We start from the raw sequence: 22,038 nt of genomic DNA on the forward strand, positions 1-22,038 counted from the left end.
GGGAAATTTTGCTCACACCAGAAAGTAAGTCACAATCATCCCACGTTCTAAAGCCCCCGTTACACACTGCGATATCGCTATCAATATCGCTGTAAAGTCACCGATTTTGTGACATTACAGCGATATTGATAGCGATATCGCTGCATGTGATACTTACCTCCGACCGGCTCCCCCGCTGGTTATCGCTGATCGCGCGAGAAGCTGCTGGATCATTCCTCGTCGTCTGCTTCCTGTGGCGCTTCCTGCTGTGACGACGAGCGACGCGTGGAGCCGAGCGGGAGGACGCAGGATCGCCGCGTCTGACTGGTAAGTAGCGATCCCCGTCCCCAGCGATGTCGCTGGTGAGATCTGCCTGAGTGGCAGCTAACTAGCGACCACCTAGCAATTCACCAGTGATCCTGACCGCGTCATATCGCTGGAAGGGATCGCTGGTGAGTTGCTAGGTGTAACGGTACCCTAAGTTTGCTTGATTATGTCATTTAGCCTTGTAAAAACCCTCTGATATTTACAGAATGGTCTCTCGTTCACCTTCTTATACCTCCCAGTGATCTGTGTAATAGCCGCTTCCAATAAAAGGTCCTATAAGTCATAATAGTTTAGCCTCTAAATGTAAATTGTATTGTGTGTATATAAATTCTGTGTAGTATTAAAATTTCCACCGTCAGGGGATGCTTTTGTAAAAACTTTCACGTGTATTTTGCCAGTACGGTAAAAGCATTTCTGATCAAATGTTGATTTTATAAATTACATTTGTTTTCCCCAGACCTGGAGAAAAAGATATACAGCAATAATACGACTCTGCAAGAATCTTAATGGGACCCTAGGAATTTATTAAATGATTTTTGATTCTTGAGAAAACTGTGCCTAATGGAAATTTTACAAATGCCAGACTTTGTTATGCCTTTGGGGGAATAGCGTTCCAAACAAAACACTAAAAAAAGCATCACCATCATCTATTAGGGTTTAGTTTGTGCTTTTATTGAGTAAAAATAACTTTACTTGGAAAATAAGTGCAGTATGTTTGTGATTGCCATGATACATGAATAAATAGATCTGGTATTTTTACTCTGCAGACTTATCCTGGACACAGTCTAGAGAATGAAGACTTCAATATCCCACCCATTACACCTCCTTCAATGCCAGAACACGTTCTGGTCCCTCTGTCTGAGGCTGATGCAGGATACTCCTCCCTTTGTCATCCAATGAGTCAGAACGGTCTACTTCAGTTTCATCCACAAAATATGGATTTGCCAGCGATTACGGTATCAAACATGCTGAGCCAAGAAGGGTCTCTAATCTCAAATTCCCTTTCAGTGGTAAGAGACATCTTCTATGTTCTAGAAATGGACTGTTGTTGGCATTTCATAATGTATAAAAAAGAATATATGTAAAAACCGCAACTATTCTTCATGAATTGTTTGAGATCCCAATTGCTCATATTTGGCTATTTATTACTATTCCCATAGACATCACTGATAGCATTGGAGATTTCCATATGTTTTCACTCATTAGGTAAAGATTATTTTCAATGTTTTCCATCTTCACATGAGTGTTAATGTGAATTAGAAAGATATGTTATGAAAGAAGAATCTTCCAATAGTCGGATTGTTAATGTTTCATTGTGGAAGAAGCTTCTGGATTGGGAGATAAATAGCAATCCCGCTATTTGACAGTTTCCTTAGCAACCCTTTCTCAGGGTAAAAGCTTTACATAGACATATTCACAAACCTTTTTAAGCCTGTACATGGGCTTGGGGTTGTCTGAATAAGATCGACTTATCTACTTGCACATCCAATATATTTATACATTGTGATGGATCACATTATATATTCCTATGAACTGTGCATTCAATATTTTATAATAAGGCATGCATTATGTATATGAAAACCTTACATGGGGTATCATTACTTTTTACATGACTGTAAGTAGTGTTTTGTGAATGTCGTGATTCATTAAGAAAATCTATTTTGTATCAGCAATTTGACTAAAACTCGCTGAAGCCAGTTGTAAGAATTTACAGTGGTCTACTATTAAATTAGATTGCTTAGTATTTGATATTGTATTTTATATGGTCCATAAGTGGTAATACAAATATCTACTATATAATCGTCTAATTCTGTCTGTCTCTAACGGAAATCCCGCGTCGCTCATTGGTCACGCCCGGCCGGCCGCAACGAATCAGCGACAGGCGCAGTCTGGCCGCAAATTGGCATGGAATTCGAATGACGCAGGCCACCGCTACCGTAGGGAGATCTGCGGCGCTACCTGCTGATCTCCCGACGGTTGCCGCAGCGCTCAATGTGCAGATGGTACCCAGGGTCCGGAGGAGAGGAGACTCTCCTCCAGGCCCTGGGTACCATAAACCTGTAAAAAATAGAATTAAAATAAAAAATAGTGATATACTCACCTTCCGACGGCTCCCAGACTCTTTCCCTCCTCTCACCACGCGCCCGGCATATTCCGGTACCAGTAATACTTTGGTGAAAGACCGCTGATGATGTCGGGATCTTGCGAGAGTGACGTCATCTCTGGTCCTTCACACTAAGCATTACTGGGACCAGAAGATGCTGGGAGCGTGGAGAGGAGATCGGGGGCCATCGGAGGGTGAGTATAACCCCCGCTGGCCATATTCTAGAATATCCAATGCGTTAGAATCAGGCCACCATCTAGTACTTAATATTTATTAATGTAACATAAAATAAATTATAGTCCTCGTATACTCTGATGTCATAAAGAGCATGTTACACAGTAAGGCCGGTTTCACAGTAAGTACAGACCCATGATGTCCATGCTGGAGGGGGATGTACTGTCCGAACTCAACAGCCTCGTAAGTATATTGTCAGATTTGTAACACCAGCCTTATGTTGGAAAAAGACTCATAAGTTCAAAAGCATTTTGGATCTGATCCTAAAATGCTTTTGAACTCATGAATCTTTTTCCAACATTAAGCTGGTGTTACACATCTGACAGAATGCTTACGAGGCTGTAGAGAATCTATCAGTATCAGACTCATGTAGGTCCAACTCCAAGGACAACCAATGACCACCTGAAATCCATATATTTTGCAGTGATTGTGTCTGGTATTGCAGCTGAGTCCCATTCATTTAAATGGAAAAGATCTGGAGAAAGCTGCCATTGCCGGCCACAGCCTCTTCAAATGTACAGTGCTGTGGTTGGTGAACACCAGAAGAGCAAGTGGCAAACAACAAAGTGCCATTGCCCCTTCAGTCAGCTGTTCTATGTCATTGCAGAGAGTTGGACCTCCACCATGATTGATAATGGTAGCCCATTGAAAAAATAAACCATCAATACAAAAGTCTGAAGAAATCCTTTGAAGTTTAATATTTATTTTACGTTAAAAGGGATGCCCTATTTCAAATACTGTTGGCTCAGGGAGGCGAAAAAATCAAACAGCTAGTTATCTGTCACTACGTGCTTCAATATGTATGTGTACAGTCTTAGTGCAAAAAGAACTTAAAACATTCTTTTATATTTTGTGGGTGCCCCTTGAATATAGTTAAACGCTTGGGTACAAGAGATAATTACATATATTTCTTTAATCTTTGTAGATTATTCAGAATATAGCTGAAATTTTCTCTTTCACTATAAAACCAATTGGCCTTTCAATTTTACATAGATATAAAGGGGTTTTCGAGACTTGCAGAGAGGTGTCTACTTTTTATTCCAAAAGCCAGGAATGGTATCTAGTATTGCAATTCATCTCAATTTAATTGACAGGTGCTGAACTACAAAATTTATCTCAAATAAGGATTAGCAAATCTACTGAAATTTGAATTTGGCAAACTTGCTCAAATTCATTTGGGGAATTGGATTCACAAGAAATGTATTTTATGCAAATCAATTTTCCCTTATTATGCTCCTTTCAAACTCTAAAGTAAAAAAAACAAGATTTTTTAAAAATTAAAAAATATACTCACTTCCTTGCGCAGATATCCTCCTGACACTTAAGCTCCAGTCCAGTCTTTATCTTAACAGTTCCAGTCCATTCTCTGGCAGCTTTGGCACTGAGCTTGCCTTTCATTGTCATGACATTGTTGAACGACGTGTATCATAACATTGTGTTAGGCCCAGTCACTGATATGAGACAACACTGAATGCTATGACATGCTTGAGATGCCAAAGTCCAGACTAAATCTGGAAAGACAGAGACCGAAGACCAGTGAATATAAGTCCAGACCAGAACTGTAAGGACTAGATGGGGAATTGCGAGGAGAAGATGAAGTCCAGAGACTGAAGTGATTTTTTTTTAAACCCTTACCGGTCCTCCAAATCTAGCAAAATGGCAGTCAGACAGCAGCCATTTTTCTGGATTTGTGCAAGGAAAATCTAGAAAATAAATATTTTATGAAATTCAAGACAAATTCGATTCGGTTTCATCTACTCATCTTTTATCCCAACCCATAGACTGAAGATATGCCTCTTCTGGAAAAGTATCTAAGGAGTAATGTTTCTTCTTGTGGAGAATGATGTGCCTGGCATGTCAGTGTGAGGATACTTACAGGCTTTGCAATGCTCCTCTGGGAAATTTCACATGCAAATTGTTTCTTTCTTCAAGGAGTTTTGGATTTTTTCCTAAGTCATTTTGCCATACTAAAGGGTCGATATTGACTTTTAGGAATGCTACTTCCAGTAGGTTGCACTAGAGTTCTAGTCATCTGAAGAGGCAATTTGCTGCTTTCACAAAAAACAGACATTTTATCACCTAACATCCCTCTTTAAATTGTACATTAACAGTTAAAAATACATTATACAATTCATAAATATTACAAATGTAGTATTATGAACAAATGTAAAATTGTGCCTTCTAGAATTTTGTATTACATAAATGTATGGAAATATATTGTTTTGTATGTTTAGGTTATTATTCAAGACAAACTCATACCATTTTCCCATGATCCAAATAGGTTATAAAACAAAGAACTGAAGCGAGTATTTTAATTGCTGTGTTTTTCCTCTGACAGAGCTGATTTTCTTTGCACTCCAATATCACTGTTTTGACAAGCAGCACATACATATGTTTCGTGCAGTGCCTATGGAAGGAAAGTAATTTTTTTTCCGTGAGTCTATTGGGAATGCTGTAAATCAGCAAATGGAGATGTATTAAAGCCGCATGCATTTCTAATACACTATGTTGCTATTACAGAAAAGAATCAGAAGCATATTGAATAATGTAGCTTTCAAAGCTCAGCAGAAAATTTGATTACAAACAATTTGATTACTGGTTTCTGGAGAAATATTTCCAAAATATTGTGGCATTTTGCTCCTGTAATGCATAAAACATAACAGCAGACCCGTCTGGAAGTTCTTTTAGGACAGTAAAGAATAGATGATGTCAAGTCTAATTACTTCAATATCAAATAACACAAGCATTAGTCTGAAATGAAATGGATGTCACATTGTGTAAAAAGAAATTCTTTTAAACAATGTGACAGGGGGATAAAGGCAATGAATAATTAGATATTCTTTGCACAATTTATCATAGCTTTATCAGTCAAGCCTTTTATTTTAGAAATTATTCCATTCTATTCAATAAGTTTTTACAAAGAAAAATCGGATATGACATCCGAAACAAATAGTAATTCTGCTGATTCCTTGTGCGTCTTTGGTCATCGTTGTTCTAGTTTGCCATTCTCAGTGTTTATGGGTTCTTGAGTCTGATGTTTTTAGACTTGCATTTGGAATTGAAAGGTTTGAAAGTTTGTGAACCCATTGGAATCATCTATATCTCGACCTTTATTTGACACAAAGTGTTAGGTTAGATAATTTGAATAAATATAAAGCATCTCTCCACAGTCTGCCTACATAGATCAGCATTGGCAATTATTACAAATAATGTTGAGGAGCTTGTTTATGCCTTATCTCAACTTGCTTGAGTTAATTTGCATTTCTTTGTTGCCTGCCTTGTTGATGTCTTATTCCCTTTTGATATTTTTTTACTGTTGCAGATTTCATTTCCCGTGATGTCTCTTCCTTTAAAAAGGAAACAGAGGCTCATCACATTGGCTTAGCCCTGAGTCCTATGTAATAGTAGCACATGATAGACTGGTGACATAGAACCGTTGTTCTTTAACTTGAACCAAGACTAATAATATCCTATGTGATTCAACTCCCGATTGCAAAGTTTCAGTATGTCATATGTGTTGCAACTTCAATACAACTTCAATCCCTGCCTCCTGCTTGTGATAGGTTAATTTCTGTCAGATACTTCTAGCTGCAGGCATGATAGATTAATGCTGCAGCTCATAGGATATACAGGAGATTCTGCCCATCAAAGATAATATAATGGAATTTTATAACACTGCAACTTATCATTATATAAACTCACTTATTATATCACTAATCTCTTTCAGAAAGCCAAAATTATAGCTTTGGTTGCATAGAAAGGCATACTTAGAAGAAGGGTTACTTAGCTTTATATTGGAAAAAAAGCTAAAATAACTATCTATAATGCTAATTCAAAGGAGAAATGTTAAATTTGAAAATTTAACTCAGGCAGAGTATTAAAAAGATTGTTCATGATAAATAATACAAATGTATATCAATTCTTGAACATGTGATCTTAAATTGAAGATATATGCTCTAAGAACCCCACTTATCACTAGATATTGTGTTGCTATTCAGAACATTGCCACATTTGTCTACTAATGGTATCTATTTTAGTTTGTAATGGCCCAAGGGTATCGTTGCTGAGTAAAGTCAAGAGGGGTAGAAGGGGCATAACTATAAAAAAAACACCCCAACCACTTTGATCTAGTTATCCATAGTGTTCTCAAAATGCTGACTTCCATTGTTGTTATTACATATAGAATACATACATTATTGTATGAAAGTGCAATTTGTCATGACTCCCACATACAATAGTTTTACACTGACAAAATGAGCTGTTGATAATCTTCACAATTAAATAGATCACCCTGCAAATTGCTAGAATACAAGATACTGTTGAACCCTCTGAATCTATAGCAGATCGTAGAATGAACACTACACATGAGTGAATCATAGTCATGAAATAGAACCAAGGACAGATTGTTGCAGTTTATAACAGGCCATAACCCAAAATGACACCTTTCTTTTATTGTGAATTTCTTTCTAACTATACCAGTAATGAAATCAAACTTACAAAACCGTATGTTTAAATCAGAATGACATGTTTTTCATAAAATTAGCCAAAGATTTCTATATTTTACATTTTCTTTTATCGTTTAGATTTTTAGATCTCAAAGTCATTTACTCTCCTCTAAATGTTTTTTTAATTTATTTAGTTTCTCATTTATATATAAATTATACATTGATATACAAAGAATAAATGAAAAATATACCTATTTCAGTCAATTGTATAATTGTTTAAGATATTATAGTAATGTCTTGATATGATTGAGGCAGTGTCGTAAAAGGAAAAAAGAAATACTTTAAAAAAATATAAAGGGTGCACATGATATTTTCTGAAACCACCACCTCCTTTGTCCATTGGGTGTGTCTGGTGTTTGGCAATGCCTTAGCTCAGATCTGCTAGGGACAACCCTACTTGAACTAAATGTTTAGTGCTGATAAAATAAAAAGCCTATACTCACCTCCTATGCCTCAGCTGTTCCAGAGGAGTCAGCACTCACGGTCCCAGGGCTCCCTTGTTGTGTTGTGACACGTGGTGCCTGGCGTCACTGTCTTCGCGCTTTCGTACAGATTGAACATGAAGAGCAAGTCAGTGCAGCCCGGACTTACTCTTCATGTTCAGTCCATACGAAGGTGGAGACAGTGACACCAGCACTAATTGAGCACCTGACACCACTTGTCACAACACTACAGGAGAGACCTGGGAGTGCGAATGCTGACACCATTGGAAAAGCGCCGGTTTAGTATAGGTTTTTTATTTTATTTTATCAGCGCCAAGCATTTAGTTCAAGATGAGGTTGTCCTAGAAGTGGACAACCTCTTTAAACTCCAAGAAAAAAAATAATTGTAACACATAGAATTATTCAATATAGTTTTGCGAAAGAAATACTGTTGGTTTGGCACACTCCATGAATGTATTAGATATTTCCAATATTGTGGTTACTGTAAGTCCTTTCTCCTGACTACAATGTAAGGATTTAGAGCAACTGCTTCTGCTCCAGAGCTGTTCTTCATTAAACTGATGATTTTCAGCATTAACCTTTTTACACAGAGACTTTCTTGTTCTCTCTTTTCTCTGCTTCTCTCTCCATGCTTGTGTATGTATGCGCCTGTAATTTTTTTAAGTATTACTAGTACAGACATAGTAATACAACATGCAAATACCAGTAAATAAATTAATATATGCTTTAAACAATGTAATTCATATATACATAAAGTGTATGTAAATCACAATTACATACGGTATGTCTCAAATCAAATAGTAACGTTGACTCCAAATCTCTAGAAAACAGTCATTTGCATTTTATGTTTCGGTCAGGCCATTTTCATCTTCACAAATGGTTATTGGTTGTGACCTCCAGCTAGGTGGGTCATGTTTAGCTTTTCTCTTTGTACTCTGATAAATTATATTGTTCATCTGGTTTATTTATCACACATTGTAGCCTCAGATATATTATTTTAGAAATGTGATCGTCCCTTTTTTCGTTTTAATTCTACGAAGCTATTATTTCAATAGCATTATTTTAGGCTAAGTATATGCAAACATATTGTGCTCTGGAGGTCGAAATAAATCCTTGCCTTTAGCTTTGAAAAAAAATAATTATGCTAAAATGAATTAATCTGAGATCACTCAGCATTTATGCACAAATAATACAATTGTAGGAATGTTATTATTCTTAGAGGAAAGGTGGCTTATGGCATAGAAAATTCAATGGGGATATGCAAGGTTCATTTCTTTCTATATTATCATTTATTTTATTACTTATTAAAGGGTTTATTCTATATAATTATATATGAGGCATATTATGTACTACTGTAAATTGGAGGGAATTTTAAGCCATTCAGGAGCTTAGGAACCAAAACTAAGACCAAATGCTTAGAGGTCAATTCATCATTGCTTTTGCCTTTTTCCTGTAGTGAAAATGGTTGAAATGTGCCCTATCCATTAGAGATGTCCGAATTGATTCAGTAAGAATCAAATTTGATTTTAGTTTTATGAAAATTGCAGGTCCCAGCAAATTTTAACAACTTGCGATTCGTTCTGTACAAATTGCCAATAAACTGCAAGCCGCTTTTTTAAATATTGCAGAAGATTGCATTCGTCACTGAAGGTTGACATGACCTTAGGCACAACCACATGAGTTTCCCCATAATGCCTCACAGCTATCATATCACATGGAATAGCAATCAGGAGGGACTTTCATAGCCTGTATAAAAGCCAAACCAGGGAATACAGTAGCCATTTTGGGGTGATTTTAGGATAATGAGAGGATGCTCCAAGGCTGCACTATGGCGTTGGACCCGTTCGGAGGAAAAGATGCACGCAGGTGGTGGGCTCTGTTGCTGGGAGCGTAAGCAACAGAGCAAAGCTAAGTGGTGTTCCCCTGTTTTGTCTCTTTTCCTTATGTGTGTTTAGTGCAGTGGTGGGATTAGTTTCCGCACCAACCAATTCCCTAGTGAGGGTTTAGGTGCAGGGCGAGCTACGGTTTATAGGTATCCTGAGAGGCGCCCGGTGCGGAACTGGCCTAGGGAACGCTAGGAGTGTAGAGACACTGACTCAGGGGAGTGCAGGAGGTCTCCACATCCCCATTCCCTATCGCAGGGCCACCATTGTTATTGTTACCCAGGTTTTCCCTTATTGTTTAAATTTGCCTTACTGGAGGCGGTGTTTCCAGATTTACGTGTTACGTGTATTACCTAAATTCGCCTGCTGGAGGCGGCGTATCCAGCTGCACGTGTTATTATTTAAATTCGCCCAACTGGAGGCGGTGTATCCAGGGTCATGCGTGTCATCTAAATCCGCCCTGCTGGGGGCGCTGTGTCCAGCCGCGCGTGACCGTGACAGAATCACCAACCATACATTTTTTTTCTCTGGTGAGCCTTGGCCATGTGGAGACCTGTGAGCAATTGCCGCTGGGCCTCACTGAGGTGAGTGAGGACCTGCATGGTGTAGAAGCAGTTCCAGCAGCAGTAATCAGGGTCTGGGGCCTTCCCTCTGGCTCAACCAGAAAATCAAAATTGCGTCTCCAGCAAAGAAGCCCCCTAGAGTTGCTGCTGGTGAGCAGGACTTGTTCATACAGGCGGACGTACCCAGACAGGTGGGTGGAGTTGGTCCCCATTGTGCTGCCTGGGGTTCCCCAAGGTGAAGGGGTGCATCCCTGTAGTGAGCAGACTGGTGTTATAGTCCACGGGGTTTACGCCAAATCTTCCATACCACCAAAGAAGCTGCCCCTCCTGGTCGTTCGGAGGAAGGTAACTAGGGAGTGTATTTTTCCTCCATATCCTGGGCCCCTTCCTCTCCAGTGTGAGCAGCAGGTGTGCTGCAGGAGAGTAGGGGCATGTCTCAACCCTCACCACTAGCCAACCCTGGGAGGCGCAGACCTCGTGGTGTAAAGGGTTGGAGGGTGGTGTTCCCGTGGTGAAGTGTGAGTGTGGTGACACAGGGGGATGCCTCTGTTGTCGATCCCAGAATGAATTCACCGAAATAAGAAATCAGTGTGAGTTGACTATGCTGAGTTTTTGCTTTTTGAGTGCATTATTTTTTAGAAGAATTTTTGAGACTGTCCACCTCAAATTTCACATCCGTTTGTGCTACACCAATATAGCGCTCTGTTGCAAGTGCTGACTTTTTAGTTGTATACCTATGTTGCATTTCCATTTTGTCTTTTTTTAAGAGGGTTCAATTTTTTTTGAACAGTTTGAATTTTTTTAATAAGGTAGAAGTCTAATTGTGCAAGTCTCTTTTTGCACACATGTTTTACTTATCCAATATGACAACTGTACATGCCACATCTATACTGTGGGCTGCTGCCACATTTTGCTTTCTGTACAAGTACCTACCTAACTAGTCTAACGTACATATTTTTAAGGCAATTGGACTAACTGCAATTAGCTGTAAATTAATTCACCACATATTGATAGCTTAGGGAAAATTGTCAGATCCTGGCGAATTTGAATTACAAAATCATCTCTATTGTACATTATTTGATTTGCGCTTTTTTTATTGACAAAGACGATGACTTTACTTGGTTTACTTTACTTGGTTTTGTCTATGTTTTTTGTCAGTTCAGCATTATTGGCGTATTTTTGGTTAACCAGATTTTTTTAGCCTAACTCACTGTTTGCAACTTTTCAAAATGTCACTAAATTTTTTCTGAATTGTCTCCATAATTTTAATGGTGTACAAAAGGTTGTCTTTTTTTTTGCACAGGTAAAGACTAGTGTGTAACATTTTAATGTGTATTGAAGATATTGTGTGAGGTTTTTCTCCTAAAAAAGTGAGCAAAATGTTAAGCTTGAATTTGCACCAATTCTTAAAATGTTATGGACCAATTTCGATTAATGTGGCAAAAAATCTGCCAGTGTGAAAGAAAGACAAGACAAAAACTTGAGTTAAAAAACGCAAATGATGAATTGGGACCTTTGTATTTTCATGAAAATTGAAGTCTACCAATATTTATGGACGATTACAGATCTATTCCTAATAAATTCCATCGTCATGATATCAGAAATTACATCAAAACTGACTACTTACATAGATGTGCAAAGCTAAGACAATTCTAATATGAATTTAAGGTGTATGTACCATCAAGGCAGACTTGAGCGGACTCGTTTCAATTTCATCTTTTACCATTTTCAATGGCTGGTATAAAATGTTAATAGGAACGAGATGGGAGCCTCAGGACATTCTGTGTGGGTGGTTATATGGTGGCATATTGGTGTCAAACAGCAGCTGAAAAGGGTCTAAATTTTATCTTTGCTTTGAGGCCCCGATTGACTATATGAGTCACTGGTCACTTAATTTTTCTTAGCATCATATCATGCTAATTAAAAGTGACAATATCACAACTCGCTAACTATAATCAGTCATATTGGAAACTGCCAGTTATAATTTTTTGAGGTTCTGTTCATTTATACATGCTATGGAAATTTCAAGTTAATTGAGACATATTTAAGAATTTTAGTTACCTTTCTTATCTAAATGCAAAAAGGAGAGCATTATTTCTGTGCTGTCTTGTGTATAAATATGTGATTCTTCAGATGTTGTATTAGTCTATGCCTGATGAAACCTGACACTTACAAAAATTCTTACTATTTTCTGCTACCAATATCTTCTACGGCGAAACCCTCTTTGTCCAGTAGGTAGAAATGGTGCCTAGCATTTATGACACATTTTATATTTACAGACATACTTTACTGTTATATAAGTGTTTGCAGCTATTTTAATGTTCAATCAACAGTACATCATTTCTAGTAATGGAGCGTTTTATTCAAGAGGATCTTTCACCAATTTTAGCATGTTAAACTGCCCATATTATGCCATAATGACTGCTAGTCTGAATAAAACTTAGTTTTTATTTTTTATTTTCTCATTTCTAAAGTTTAGATTATAATTTATGATAACCCCAACCGTGGTGTACCAGATATTCTTCTGTGGGGCGTATACTTTGTCTCCTGCATGCTGTTGCCCAAACATAAGCAAGAGGCATCATGAGGAAAAAAGAACACACCCCCAGAGAAGGTCAGAAGAACATACCTTCTACTTTGATTGGCGTTTCAAGGAGCTACATGTTGTGGTATAAAAAGTGGTTTGGAAGTTACTTTTCTATCCTGAGGAAACCTGAAACATGTAAATTTGGTTATTTTAATTGACTTCTAATTATGTTATAAAGGTCTTTTGTTTAATAAACTCTGTTAGTCTCCTGCAGGCTTGGTAATTACCTCCACCCATCATTTAATATTCATTGCATTGCCCATTGTTCATGAAGGAGAGGCTGAACTCAATGGAAAAGGACTAGGAATTTTCCTCACCACTACGAAGTAAGTGGTGCTTTAAAGCCCCCATCTCACATAGTGAGATCGCTAGCGAGATCACTGTTGCATGACCGATTTTGTGACGCAATAGTGATCTCACCTGCGATCTCGCTACTTGTGACACAAAGCGGCAATCAGGCCCCTGCTGCGATGTCGCTGATCGTGCTCGAATGTCCTGGGCCATTTTTTGATCGCTGGTGTCCCGCTGGCCAGCATGCATTGATGTGTTTGACAGGGACAATGACGATTGACCTCAATACTACAGGTCTGAGAGACAGGGTCCCAACTACCGTCGAATCATTCCGTATCATTGCTGCATCGCTGGTGAGATATGACTGTTTGACATCTCACCAGCGACCACGTAGTGACGCACCAGCGATCCCTACTAGGTCATATCATTGTCGAGATCGCTGGTGCGTCGCCAAGTGTGACAGTACCCTAACTCCTAACCTCCCAGTGTGGATCTATCATGCTCTTCAACTGGCTCTCGTTTTTATGTTATGCCTTCTATTGTGAGACATGTAACAATGCACAGCCCTGATCAATCATAAGCCAGAAGGGTCATGCAGGGGAAGAAGTATACGCCCCCAGAGAAGAAACACCTTCCTTGTGCTTATCATAAATTATAATCTAAACTGTTGCAAGCTAATATCTCCGCAAAGGAAATGAAAAATTTAAAAATAAAAAAGACATTTAATTCAGCATGGCACCCACTATTCCACAATGTGGTCATGATAAAACTGGTAAAAGGTCCTCTTTAACAAATACTGTACTGGTGGCAATAAAAATTTTCAAATCTATGCAGTATCCAAACGTTACCAAAATTTGCATTTACAGAAGTGCATATTAAATCTACTGCTTGTTATACAAAGAGGCACTGTTTTTCCCTCTCTTCAATGCATCGCATTGTTTTATGTTACATTTTTCCGCCGCATACATTCCATATTACACAGTGGTTGATTACCATCGTAAGTAATTACATTTTATTTATTCTATAAAATTGTGTTGTTCTTTCCAGAAATGTCCAACATTTTATAGCAGAGCTGCTCCCTTTTTTTCCCTTTAGATTTATTTACTACCTTTAGGAGTAGAAAAGGCCAATTTCAATCATGTTTGAAATAACTCATTTTAGACAAGTACGTGCTGCTCTGCTTACAAAACATATATGAGTGGAATATGCAATTACCACAACTCAGTTTCCTGCCACAGAAACATTTCAGCATTATAGCATTACAGAAATAGAATGACATGCATAATGAAAGATTTCAAGATTCACCCAAGGCATTTATTCTCTTCACCTTAATGTTCTCACCAGTAGCAGAGTATCCATTAAAAGGTACTATGAATTATGGTTGCTTAGCAACTGCAAGGAACTTGTAACAGCACCAAAGAATGGAATGGCTGGTTGATAAAATGAATTTTCTTTGAGTATTAGTCTGTTGAAACTGCCTTTTCTTGTGGAACATAAAGTGCATTTATTTTTCTCATGCATTTTTTATTAGAAAATTATTTGAGTTCCAGGGGCTTGAATCATTTTACTACACAAGATATTTGATGTTAATGTGTTGTACTAAAAGAAAAAGTAAAATACATTTTCTTCAAAGCAAAGACATTTTTTTATGTAAGTGTCTTTGAAGCATAATCTAAAAAATGCACAGACATACATAATGGTGCCTGAAATAGTTTGCCAAATGGACAATATCAAGTGAGATTTGAAAACAGAAAATAGAAGCCTTCTCTGTGGATATACTAATATATACATGGGCGTATGTACACATAAATGTGATAGCTATTACTGGAAACAATTTAATGGTATTATGTCTTAGAGTTAAAGAGAACTTGTCACTTGCCATATTATGTAATGTTTTACCTGGTGTAAACGCTGCCATTCTTCTGAATCTGGCGGAGTTTTTCTTTAGTTTCTGCACATCTCCATTCCTGAGATGTGGCTCTCTATTTCCCGTATGAAAATGTTTAGCGAAGTGGGTGTGGTCCTCAAATCTTTTCTGTAGGACACCCCTTGAAAATCATACCCTGTTAGCTAAAAAAAAACCTTTATTTATATTCAGGGAAAAGGATGCCGTATCTCAAAAATGGAGAGGCACAGGAACATTAAAAAAAAACAATGCCAGGTTCCAAAGAACATTGGTAAAGTAAAAATGTTACTAGTTATTGGAAGTGATAAGTCCTGTTTAACCTGTCACCTTTCAGTTTCTTATCTTAGTCACTTACAAACATAGGCTTAAGGCTATGTGCTCATGTCCAGAATTCCTGCGGATTTTATGCATTTTTGCCACATTCTTTCGCTGTGAAAACGCATAAAATAAGCAACCCTTTGAGATCAATGGCATTCTGCAGATGCTGTGCTAATGCTGCGCACTTTTCCTCTGCGGAATCGCATCGCAGGAAAATATGCAGCAGGCTCCTTCCTTTTGCAGAATCGCGGGAATTCTGCACACATAGAAATGCATTTTTCTGCTTACTATCCACATGTGGCTATGCCCACCATGCGCAAGTAAGTGGAAAATGTGCGGATTGTGCCCAGGGTCTGGAGGAGAGTAGACTGTCCTCCAGGCCCTGGGTACCATTTCCCTGTAATAAATAGAAATAAAATAAAAATCGTGATAGTCTCATCTTCCGGCGTCCCCCAGAGCGTTCCCAGGCCTCAGCGATGCTCCCACCAACTCCCGTTCCCAGTGATACCTTGCGACAATGACCTGTGATAAAGTACCGGTCTCGCGTGATGCTACGTCATCTGGGGTCATTGTCACAAGGCATTGCTGGGAACGGGACTTGCTGGGAGCATCGCTGAATTCTGGGGACGCTGCCGGGGACGCCGGAAGGTGAGAATAACATGATTTTTTATTATTTTGAACATTATATCTTTTTACTATTGAGGCTGCATAGGCAGTAAAAAGTTGGTCACACTTGTCAAACACTATGTTTGATGAGTGTGACTAACCTGTCAGCTAATTACGCTTGCAAAACGCTAGTTTTTCGTGGGAAAGATGTATATCTTTGTACCGTGTTAGCCAGTACATAGAAAAATATTCAGAATTGAGAGTCCTCAGTGGTTGATACCTTTTAATGGCTAATTGAAAAGATTTCCAAGCTTTCGAGACAACGCAGGTCTCTTCATCAGGCATTTTTCATGGGAATTATTCATGTGGATTTCTCGCGTATTTCCCGCAACAGGGAATTGTGGAATTGCCGCAAAAAATTCCACGAAAAATCGGCACGTGTACACATAGCCTAAAGGGAACCTGTCACTATGAAGATGCATTATAAACTGCAGGTGTAATGTTATAGAGCAGGATGAGCTGAGCAGTTGTGTGAAAAACAGTTGTGTGAATAACAGTTGTGTGAAAAAGTGTTTTCCCTCTTCCTGATTTCCTATTATTTTGCATGCTTGTCACGCTTAAATGTTTTACATCACCAAACAAATTTAAATATTAGACAAAGTAAACACCAATAAATACAAAATGCAGCTTTTAAAGTAAAGGTCTTTATTATTAAGGGAAAAAGAAATCTAAACCTACAAGGCCCTGTGTGAAAAATTGATTGCCGCTAAACCTAATAAGTGGCTGCGTCACCCTTAGCAGCAACAACTGCAATCAAGCGTTTGCGTAGATGTAGAAGTAACACAGCATTTCCGAAAAGGAAAATCATACCAACAATAAAATATGGTGGTGGTAGTGTGATGGTCTGAGGCTGTTTTTCTGCTTCACAACTTGGAAGACTTTCTGTGGTAAATGAAAGCATGAATTCTGCTGTCTACGAAAAAATCCTGAAACAATGTCCGGCCATCTGTTCGTGACCTCAAGCTGAAGCACATTTGAGTTATGCAACAGGACAATGATTGAAAACACACCAGAAAGTCCACCTCAGAATGGCTTAAGAAGTCAAAATTAAGACTTTGTAGTGGCCTAGTCAAAGTCCTGACCTTAATCCGATTGATTGAGATGCTGTGGCATGACCTTAAAAAGGTGGTTCATGCTTGGAAACCCTCTAATGTGGATGAATTATAACAATTCTGCAAAGATGACTGGGCCAAAATTCCTCCAGAGCATTGTAAAAGACTCATTGCCAGTTATCGCAAATGCTTGATTGCAGTTGTTGCTGCTAAGGGTAGCTAAAACAGTTAATAGATTTAGGTGGCAATCATTTTTTCACACAGATTTTTAGAAAAAACTTTTTGACTGTTAGAGTGATCAATGAGTGGAACAGGCTGCCACGAGAAGTGGTGAGTTCTCCTTCAATGGAAGTCTTCAAACAGAGGCTGGACAGGCATCTGACTGGGATGATTTAGCGAATCCTGCTTTGAGCAGGGGGTTGGACCAGATGGCCCAGGAAGTCCCTTCCAACTCTACGATTCTATGATTACATGGCCATGTAAGTTTGGATTGTCCTATCAGTGACTTACAGCTTTCTTTGTATTAGTGTCTGCACAAGGATAACTGTCAGTCACTGGTGGCACCACGCACTGGACCAAAAATCCCAGAAAGAGCAAAAGTGTAAATGATGAAAAAATACAGGTTATACTGAATCTTATCTCACAAAACCATACATCCGCTCACCTCCCCCAACCAGCTCTATCACCTGATGCCGGCAGATTAGACTGCACTTTTTTGGCGACAGGTTCCCTTTAATGGGGTTATGGATCAAAATATTTTTACCAAAGCCTAAGAATAGTAAAAATAAATATATAAATAAAAAACACTTACTGATACCCCACCACTCCCATGCCAACACTGCCATGCTTGGTCCTCTTCTGATTTCAACTTTCTGCAGCAGCAATTATGTCCTAACACTGAAACATGTTGCAACAATTTTAAGGGTACTACGGAATCTGATTGCATGGGATAACACGAGACTGAGACCAAAGCTGATGTAAATAAGTATATTAAGAAGTGAAGCAAAAACTAACAGAGCACTTCCTGCAATAGTAACAAAAATACAGGACAATTTAAAATGATGCAAGTGAAGCCAAGCTAACAGAGCACTTTCTGCAGTAGTAAAGAAAACACAGCATAATATAGAATGATGCTAGTGATGCAAAACTAACCAAGCACTTCCTGCAATAATAACGAAACCACAGCACAATATAGTAATGTCCAGTGAAACTGAAGAGCAGGGCGCGACTGCTAATATGAACCAGTCCACCTGTAATATGACGCAGGTGTGCACTAGGCAGGCACTAAACGTGGGAGTTCAGCAGTATATATGAGAGGAAGTACATGGCCCCTAATGAGGAAGTCCAGTGATATTATGGATGAGCACGTATACCATACTAGCGTGTAGAAGTCCAGCAATCATATAGGTGAAAATGCACACAGCACCTTTTGGGCTGAAAGTCCCAAACAAGTCCAGCACCGCAGCCCACACAAACACAGACCAAGAGGAGATGGTGATGTCAGGATTTCTTACTGGCCACAGCAGATCCAGAGGCGAACAGGTCCTCTCTAGAGTCCAGATAGTAGTTTTCAGAGAGAGGCACAGGGGACTGTAAGAAGCAGAGCATGGAGAGGTGGAATGTCAAGTAATGAGCAGCAGCAGGGAGTCCATCAGTAGACAGGCAGGAGCTCAAGAGGTAACAGCAACAGAATACTCAGGCAAAGAGGAACACACAACCCGGACTTAAATCACAAAGCAGACGGGAAGTTCCATGACAGCGCGAGTTACAAGACTCCATCTTGAATAAGGGCAAACAGGCACAAAGGAAAGTCTGGAATCCATACACATGTGACCACTGCAGCCAATTACTATGCCTGGATATGTAATTTAGCCTCCTACATAGAAACACCACACTATGCTCAAGAAACTAGCTCAGTCACAGTGAAAAAGACTAAATGAATTTCTGGTCAAACACCCCTCCATCAGCAGCCATCCGATGGACTGGAGCACCAGGATGGGTCACTAAGACTGGCTGTGCAAGAGGGCATGACTTGACAAATATAAAGAATAAAGCAGAATGTGAAAGTATACCTTATATAAGAAAGTAGCGTATAATCATAGTACATTAATATCAATAGTAATAGTTACTATTCCCATTAAGAAACTGGTATATGAGATAGTTCATATATTATGTATAAACCTACACAGAGAGTACTGTAAATAAAATGACTTACAGGAAACAATAATACAGTTTATAAGATCTTGAAGATACATTTGTGGAAGTTTATTTGGGGTAGGTTTATCATCTTTATATTAAGGAGACATATAAGACGTAAAGTAATCTGTATAATTCAGGTTATAAAAAGGTTACATCACTTCTCTACTAAGGCAGTAAATACAGATTGATTTAAATATTTAAAAGGGTTCCTTAATTATTTATTGCAGTGCATAGCGACTTCGCAAATTGAGAGCATCTCCGATTTAGTTAATAATATTCTTGACATTGTAAATCTCCCCGTCGAAGATCTAACTGATCCACTTATTATTTAAAGTATCCTTAAACCTCTTTAAACGAAGTGATGACTATATGACCCAAACTTTCCAAAGGCCAAATCTGTAGGAACTTGTGTGGGCGCTGCATGGGGCTCAGATGTTTCTAATGGCAGCTGTGTTCACGACACTTAGAGCTCGCCTACATGACCGTATTATATGGCCGTGTGCTGTCTGTATACAAAATGGATGTAATACGGACAGCACCTGAAGAATGCTAAGCAGTTGTGTCTGTCATATGAACATTTTAACCAATGGTCTGCGTGTAAAACATCACAGCGTAAAGAAGTCAGACCCATTTTTCAGATCAGACTCACCCATTAAATTAAGGACAGGTTCAGATGAGAATATGAAAAATGGACTGATTTTTCATCCGTATTATCTTTCTTATTCCATCTGTGTGTCATTGCTATTTCCATTTTTTACATCTGCATGACATCTGCATGACATTCATATGGCAACGCCATATTGCATCAGTTTTTTATGGGGAATTTGAAAATAATAACATAGAAAACTGTGTTTTGCCTATTATTCATGTATAAAACAGATGCCATCCAGATATCACACAGATGTAAAAGCCAGACATATCGATGATATACAGATGGTATGAGAATGATAAGACGCATAACAAATTGACTTTTTTTCTGGATGCAACATGGACAATTTTTCATATATTCATCTGAACCTGGCCTTAGCTGAAACATTTCCAGTAATTCTCAGCCATTGCAGTACCGCTCTGTTTGTGTATCTCTCTTTGTAAACATTGCTAGGTTCCCATCAGACGTTTTAACATTTTTCTGACAAAGCACACACTGCTTTATGAAAATAAAAGCCCTCAACCCCAATGGAAATCTGACGACACTCAATGCAGGTCAGTAAACTTGTGAACAATGTGCACCTTGGTCTACAATCTAAGGGGCCTCCAAGAATAACCAAGGAAAAATTCAACTTAATTTGCTGTTTTTCATTTTTCTCTTATTTTTTTGGTGTTATCTTGAGTTTTATAATATTTTATTTTACATATTTTCATCATATACAATCAATAGTGGAAAGAAACTTCTGGAATAACTTTAATTTAATAAGATATTGAATTTGCAACAAATTTTAATGCTTATATTTCTTGTTTGCGTTTTCAGATTTCTCCTTAGTCATGTGTGTCAGCTTGTTCTAGAAATTAATTATTTCCATTAGTCTAATTGTATGTTCTTGAAATACACCAGGCTCCTAACTATTACACTGCATGAAATTAATTTGCAACATAACAGGCTCTAATGATTGGAACTTTGTAAAATTGCCAATATAAAAACTGTAAAGTTGGGTCTATGCCCTATACTTAGCATATCAGATCCTACACTAGACCTGAAATTCACAATTTAGAAATCAATTTTGTATGTATGGTTTTCTTTTGCTCTAATATAACTATTATACAAGTCAACAAATCAAGATGCACTATGCATCCTCTGAATTTCATTCTTGGAAACAGTCAGAAGCCACACAAGGTCAGTTGTCAGACTCCTGTAATTTTTACACGGTGTGTGAAATAAATGAGGAGACAATTTATATGCAAAAAAGGTGAACAATTCCAACAGTTTCACAGCTATTTAGGATTCTACCAGCTCTATGATTTATCTGCTGAAATACAGGATTGTACAATGTAATAATTCTGACATTCAAATGTTAAGGTATATGACCAGTATTAATAATATTGCTATATGTCTATAGTATGTTAGCCTATAGCTTACCTATGATTTACAATGTTCATGACTACTAGTCATTATACTATATGCATATTTTTAGCTTGTTTTACATCACTTTTATTTAATGACATGTTTGTTGTATTTGTTGCTCTTTGAATTGGAAAAGGTGTTGTGATTTTGGTTGAAATCTGTTGCTTTTACTTTAAACCAATTTAAAACAATTCTATCATCAAAAAATGACCCATTGATGAAATCATTTTTTTCTGTTAAATAGATTGTAAAAAAATGTTGTTTTTTTTTACATATCGCAATCGATTAAAAATGAAAATCTTGCAATTTTCACACTGGCCACTGGGGCTGTTTTAAACTCTTAAGGTCCCGTTATATTTAGCGATGCACCAGCAATCCCAACAACGATACGACCCGGTCAGGATCGCTAGTGCATCACTAAATGGTCGCTAGTGAGCTGCCAAACAGGTAGATCTCACCAACGACACAGCAGTGATAAGGGATCCATCGGCTGTCACATGGCAGCGATGATGACGACTTCCACCTGCGTCCATACGTCGCTAGTCGTCGCCAGCGGGACGCCAGCAAGGAAAAAATGGCCCAGGACGTTCGAGCGCGATCAGCGATATCCAGAGGGGGGGACAGTCGCAGGTACGTGTCACATGTAGCGAGATAGCTAGCGATATCACTGTTGCGTCACAAAATCGGTGATGCTTTACAGATATCGCTAGCGATCTCGCTATGTGAGAAGGGGGCTTTACTTCCCGTTTAAGAAAATAACACATGTACATCGCCACAGTGGTCAGACCCTGACCCTATCTTTTGTGTTGAAGTGACTATTGAGGCTGTGCAAAGGTCATTATGAAGGGAAGTGGAGCAGGGTCATAACCTATTGTGAATGGCAGATCCTATCTGAGCTGTGTTGTCCTGCATTTTCTGCTAA

At 38.4% G+C, this 22,038-nt stretch overlaps 1 protein-coding gene across 3 annotated transcripts in view; it reads left to right on the forward strand.

Annotated features, from left to right (window-relative positions):
• The window catches only part of TOX (thymocyte selection associated high mobility group box), a 342,737-nt gene that overhangs the window by 209,719 nt on the left and 110,980 nt on the right, over window positions 1–22,038 (forward strand). For all 3 annotated transcript variants that reach the window (XM_073583952.1, XM_073583953.1, XM_073583955.1), the window contains one exon: window positions 1,074–1,316. In XM_073583952.1, the coding sequence (XP_073440053.1) occupies window positions 1,074–1,316 (243 nt within the window). The remainder of the gene's footprint in view (window positions 1–1,073; window positions 1,317–22,038) is intronic.

This window comes from Dendrobates tinctorius, unplaced genomic scaffold (assembly GCF_039654945.1).
Source record: "Dendrobates tinctorius isolate UK_male_01 unplaced genomic scaffold, ASM3965494v1 ptg000082l, whole genome shotgun sequence".
NCBI lineage: Eukaryota > Metazoa > Chordata > Amphibia > Anura > Dendrobatidae > Dendrobates > Dendrobates tinctorius.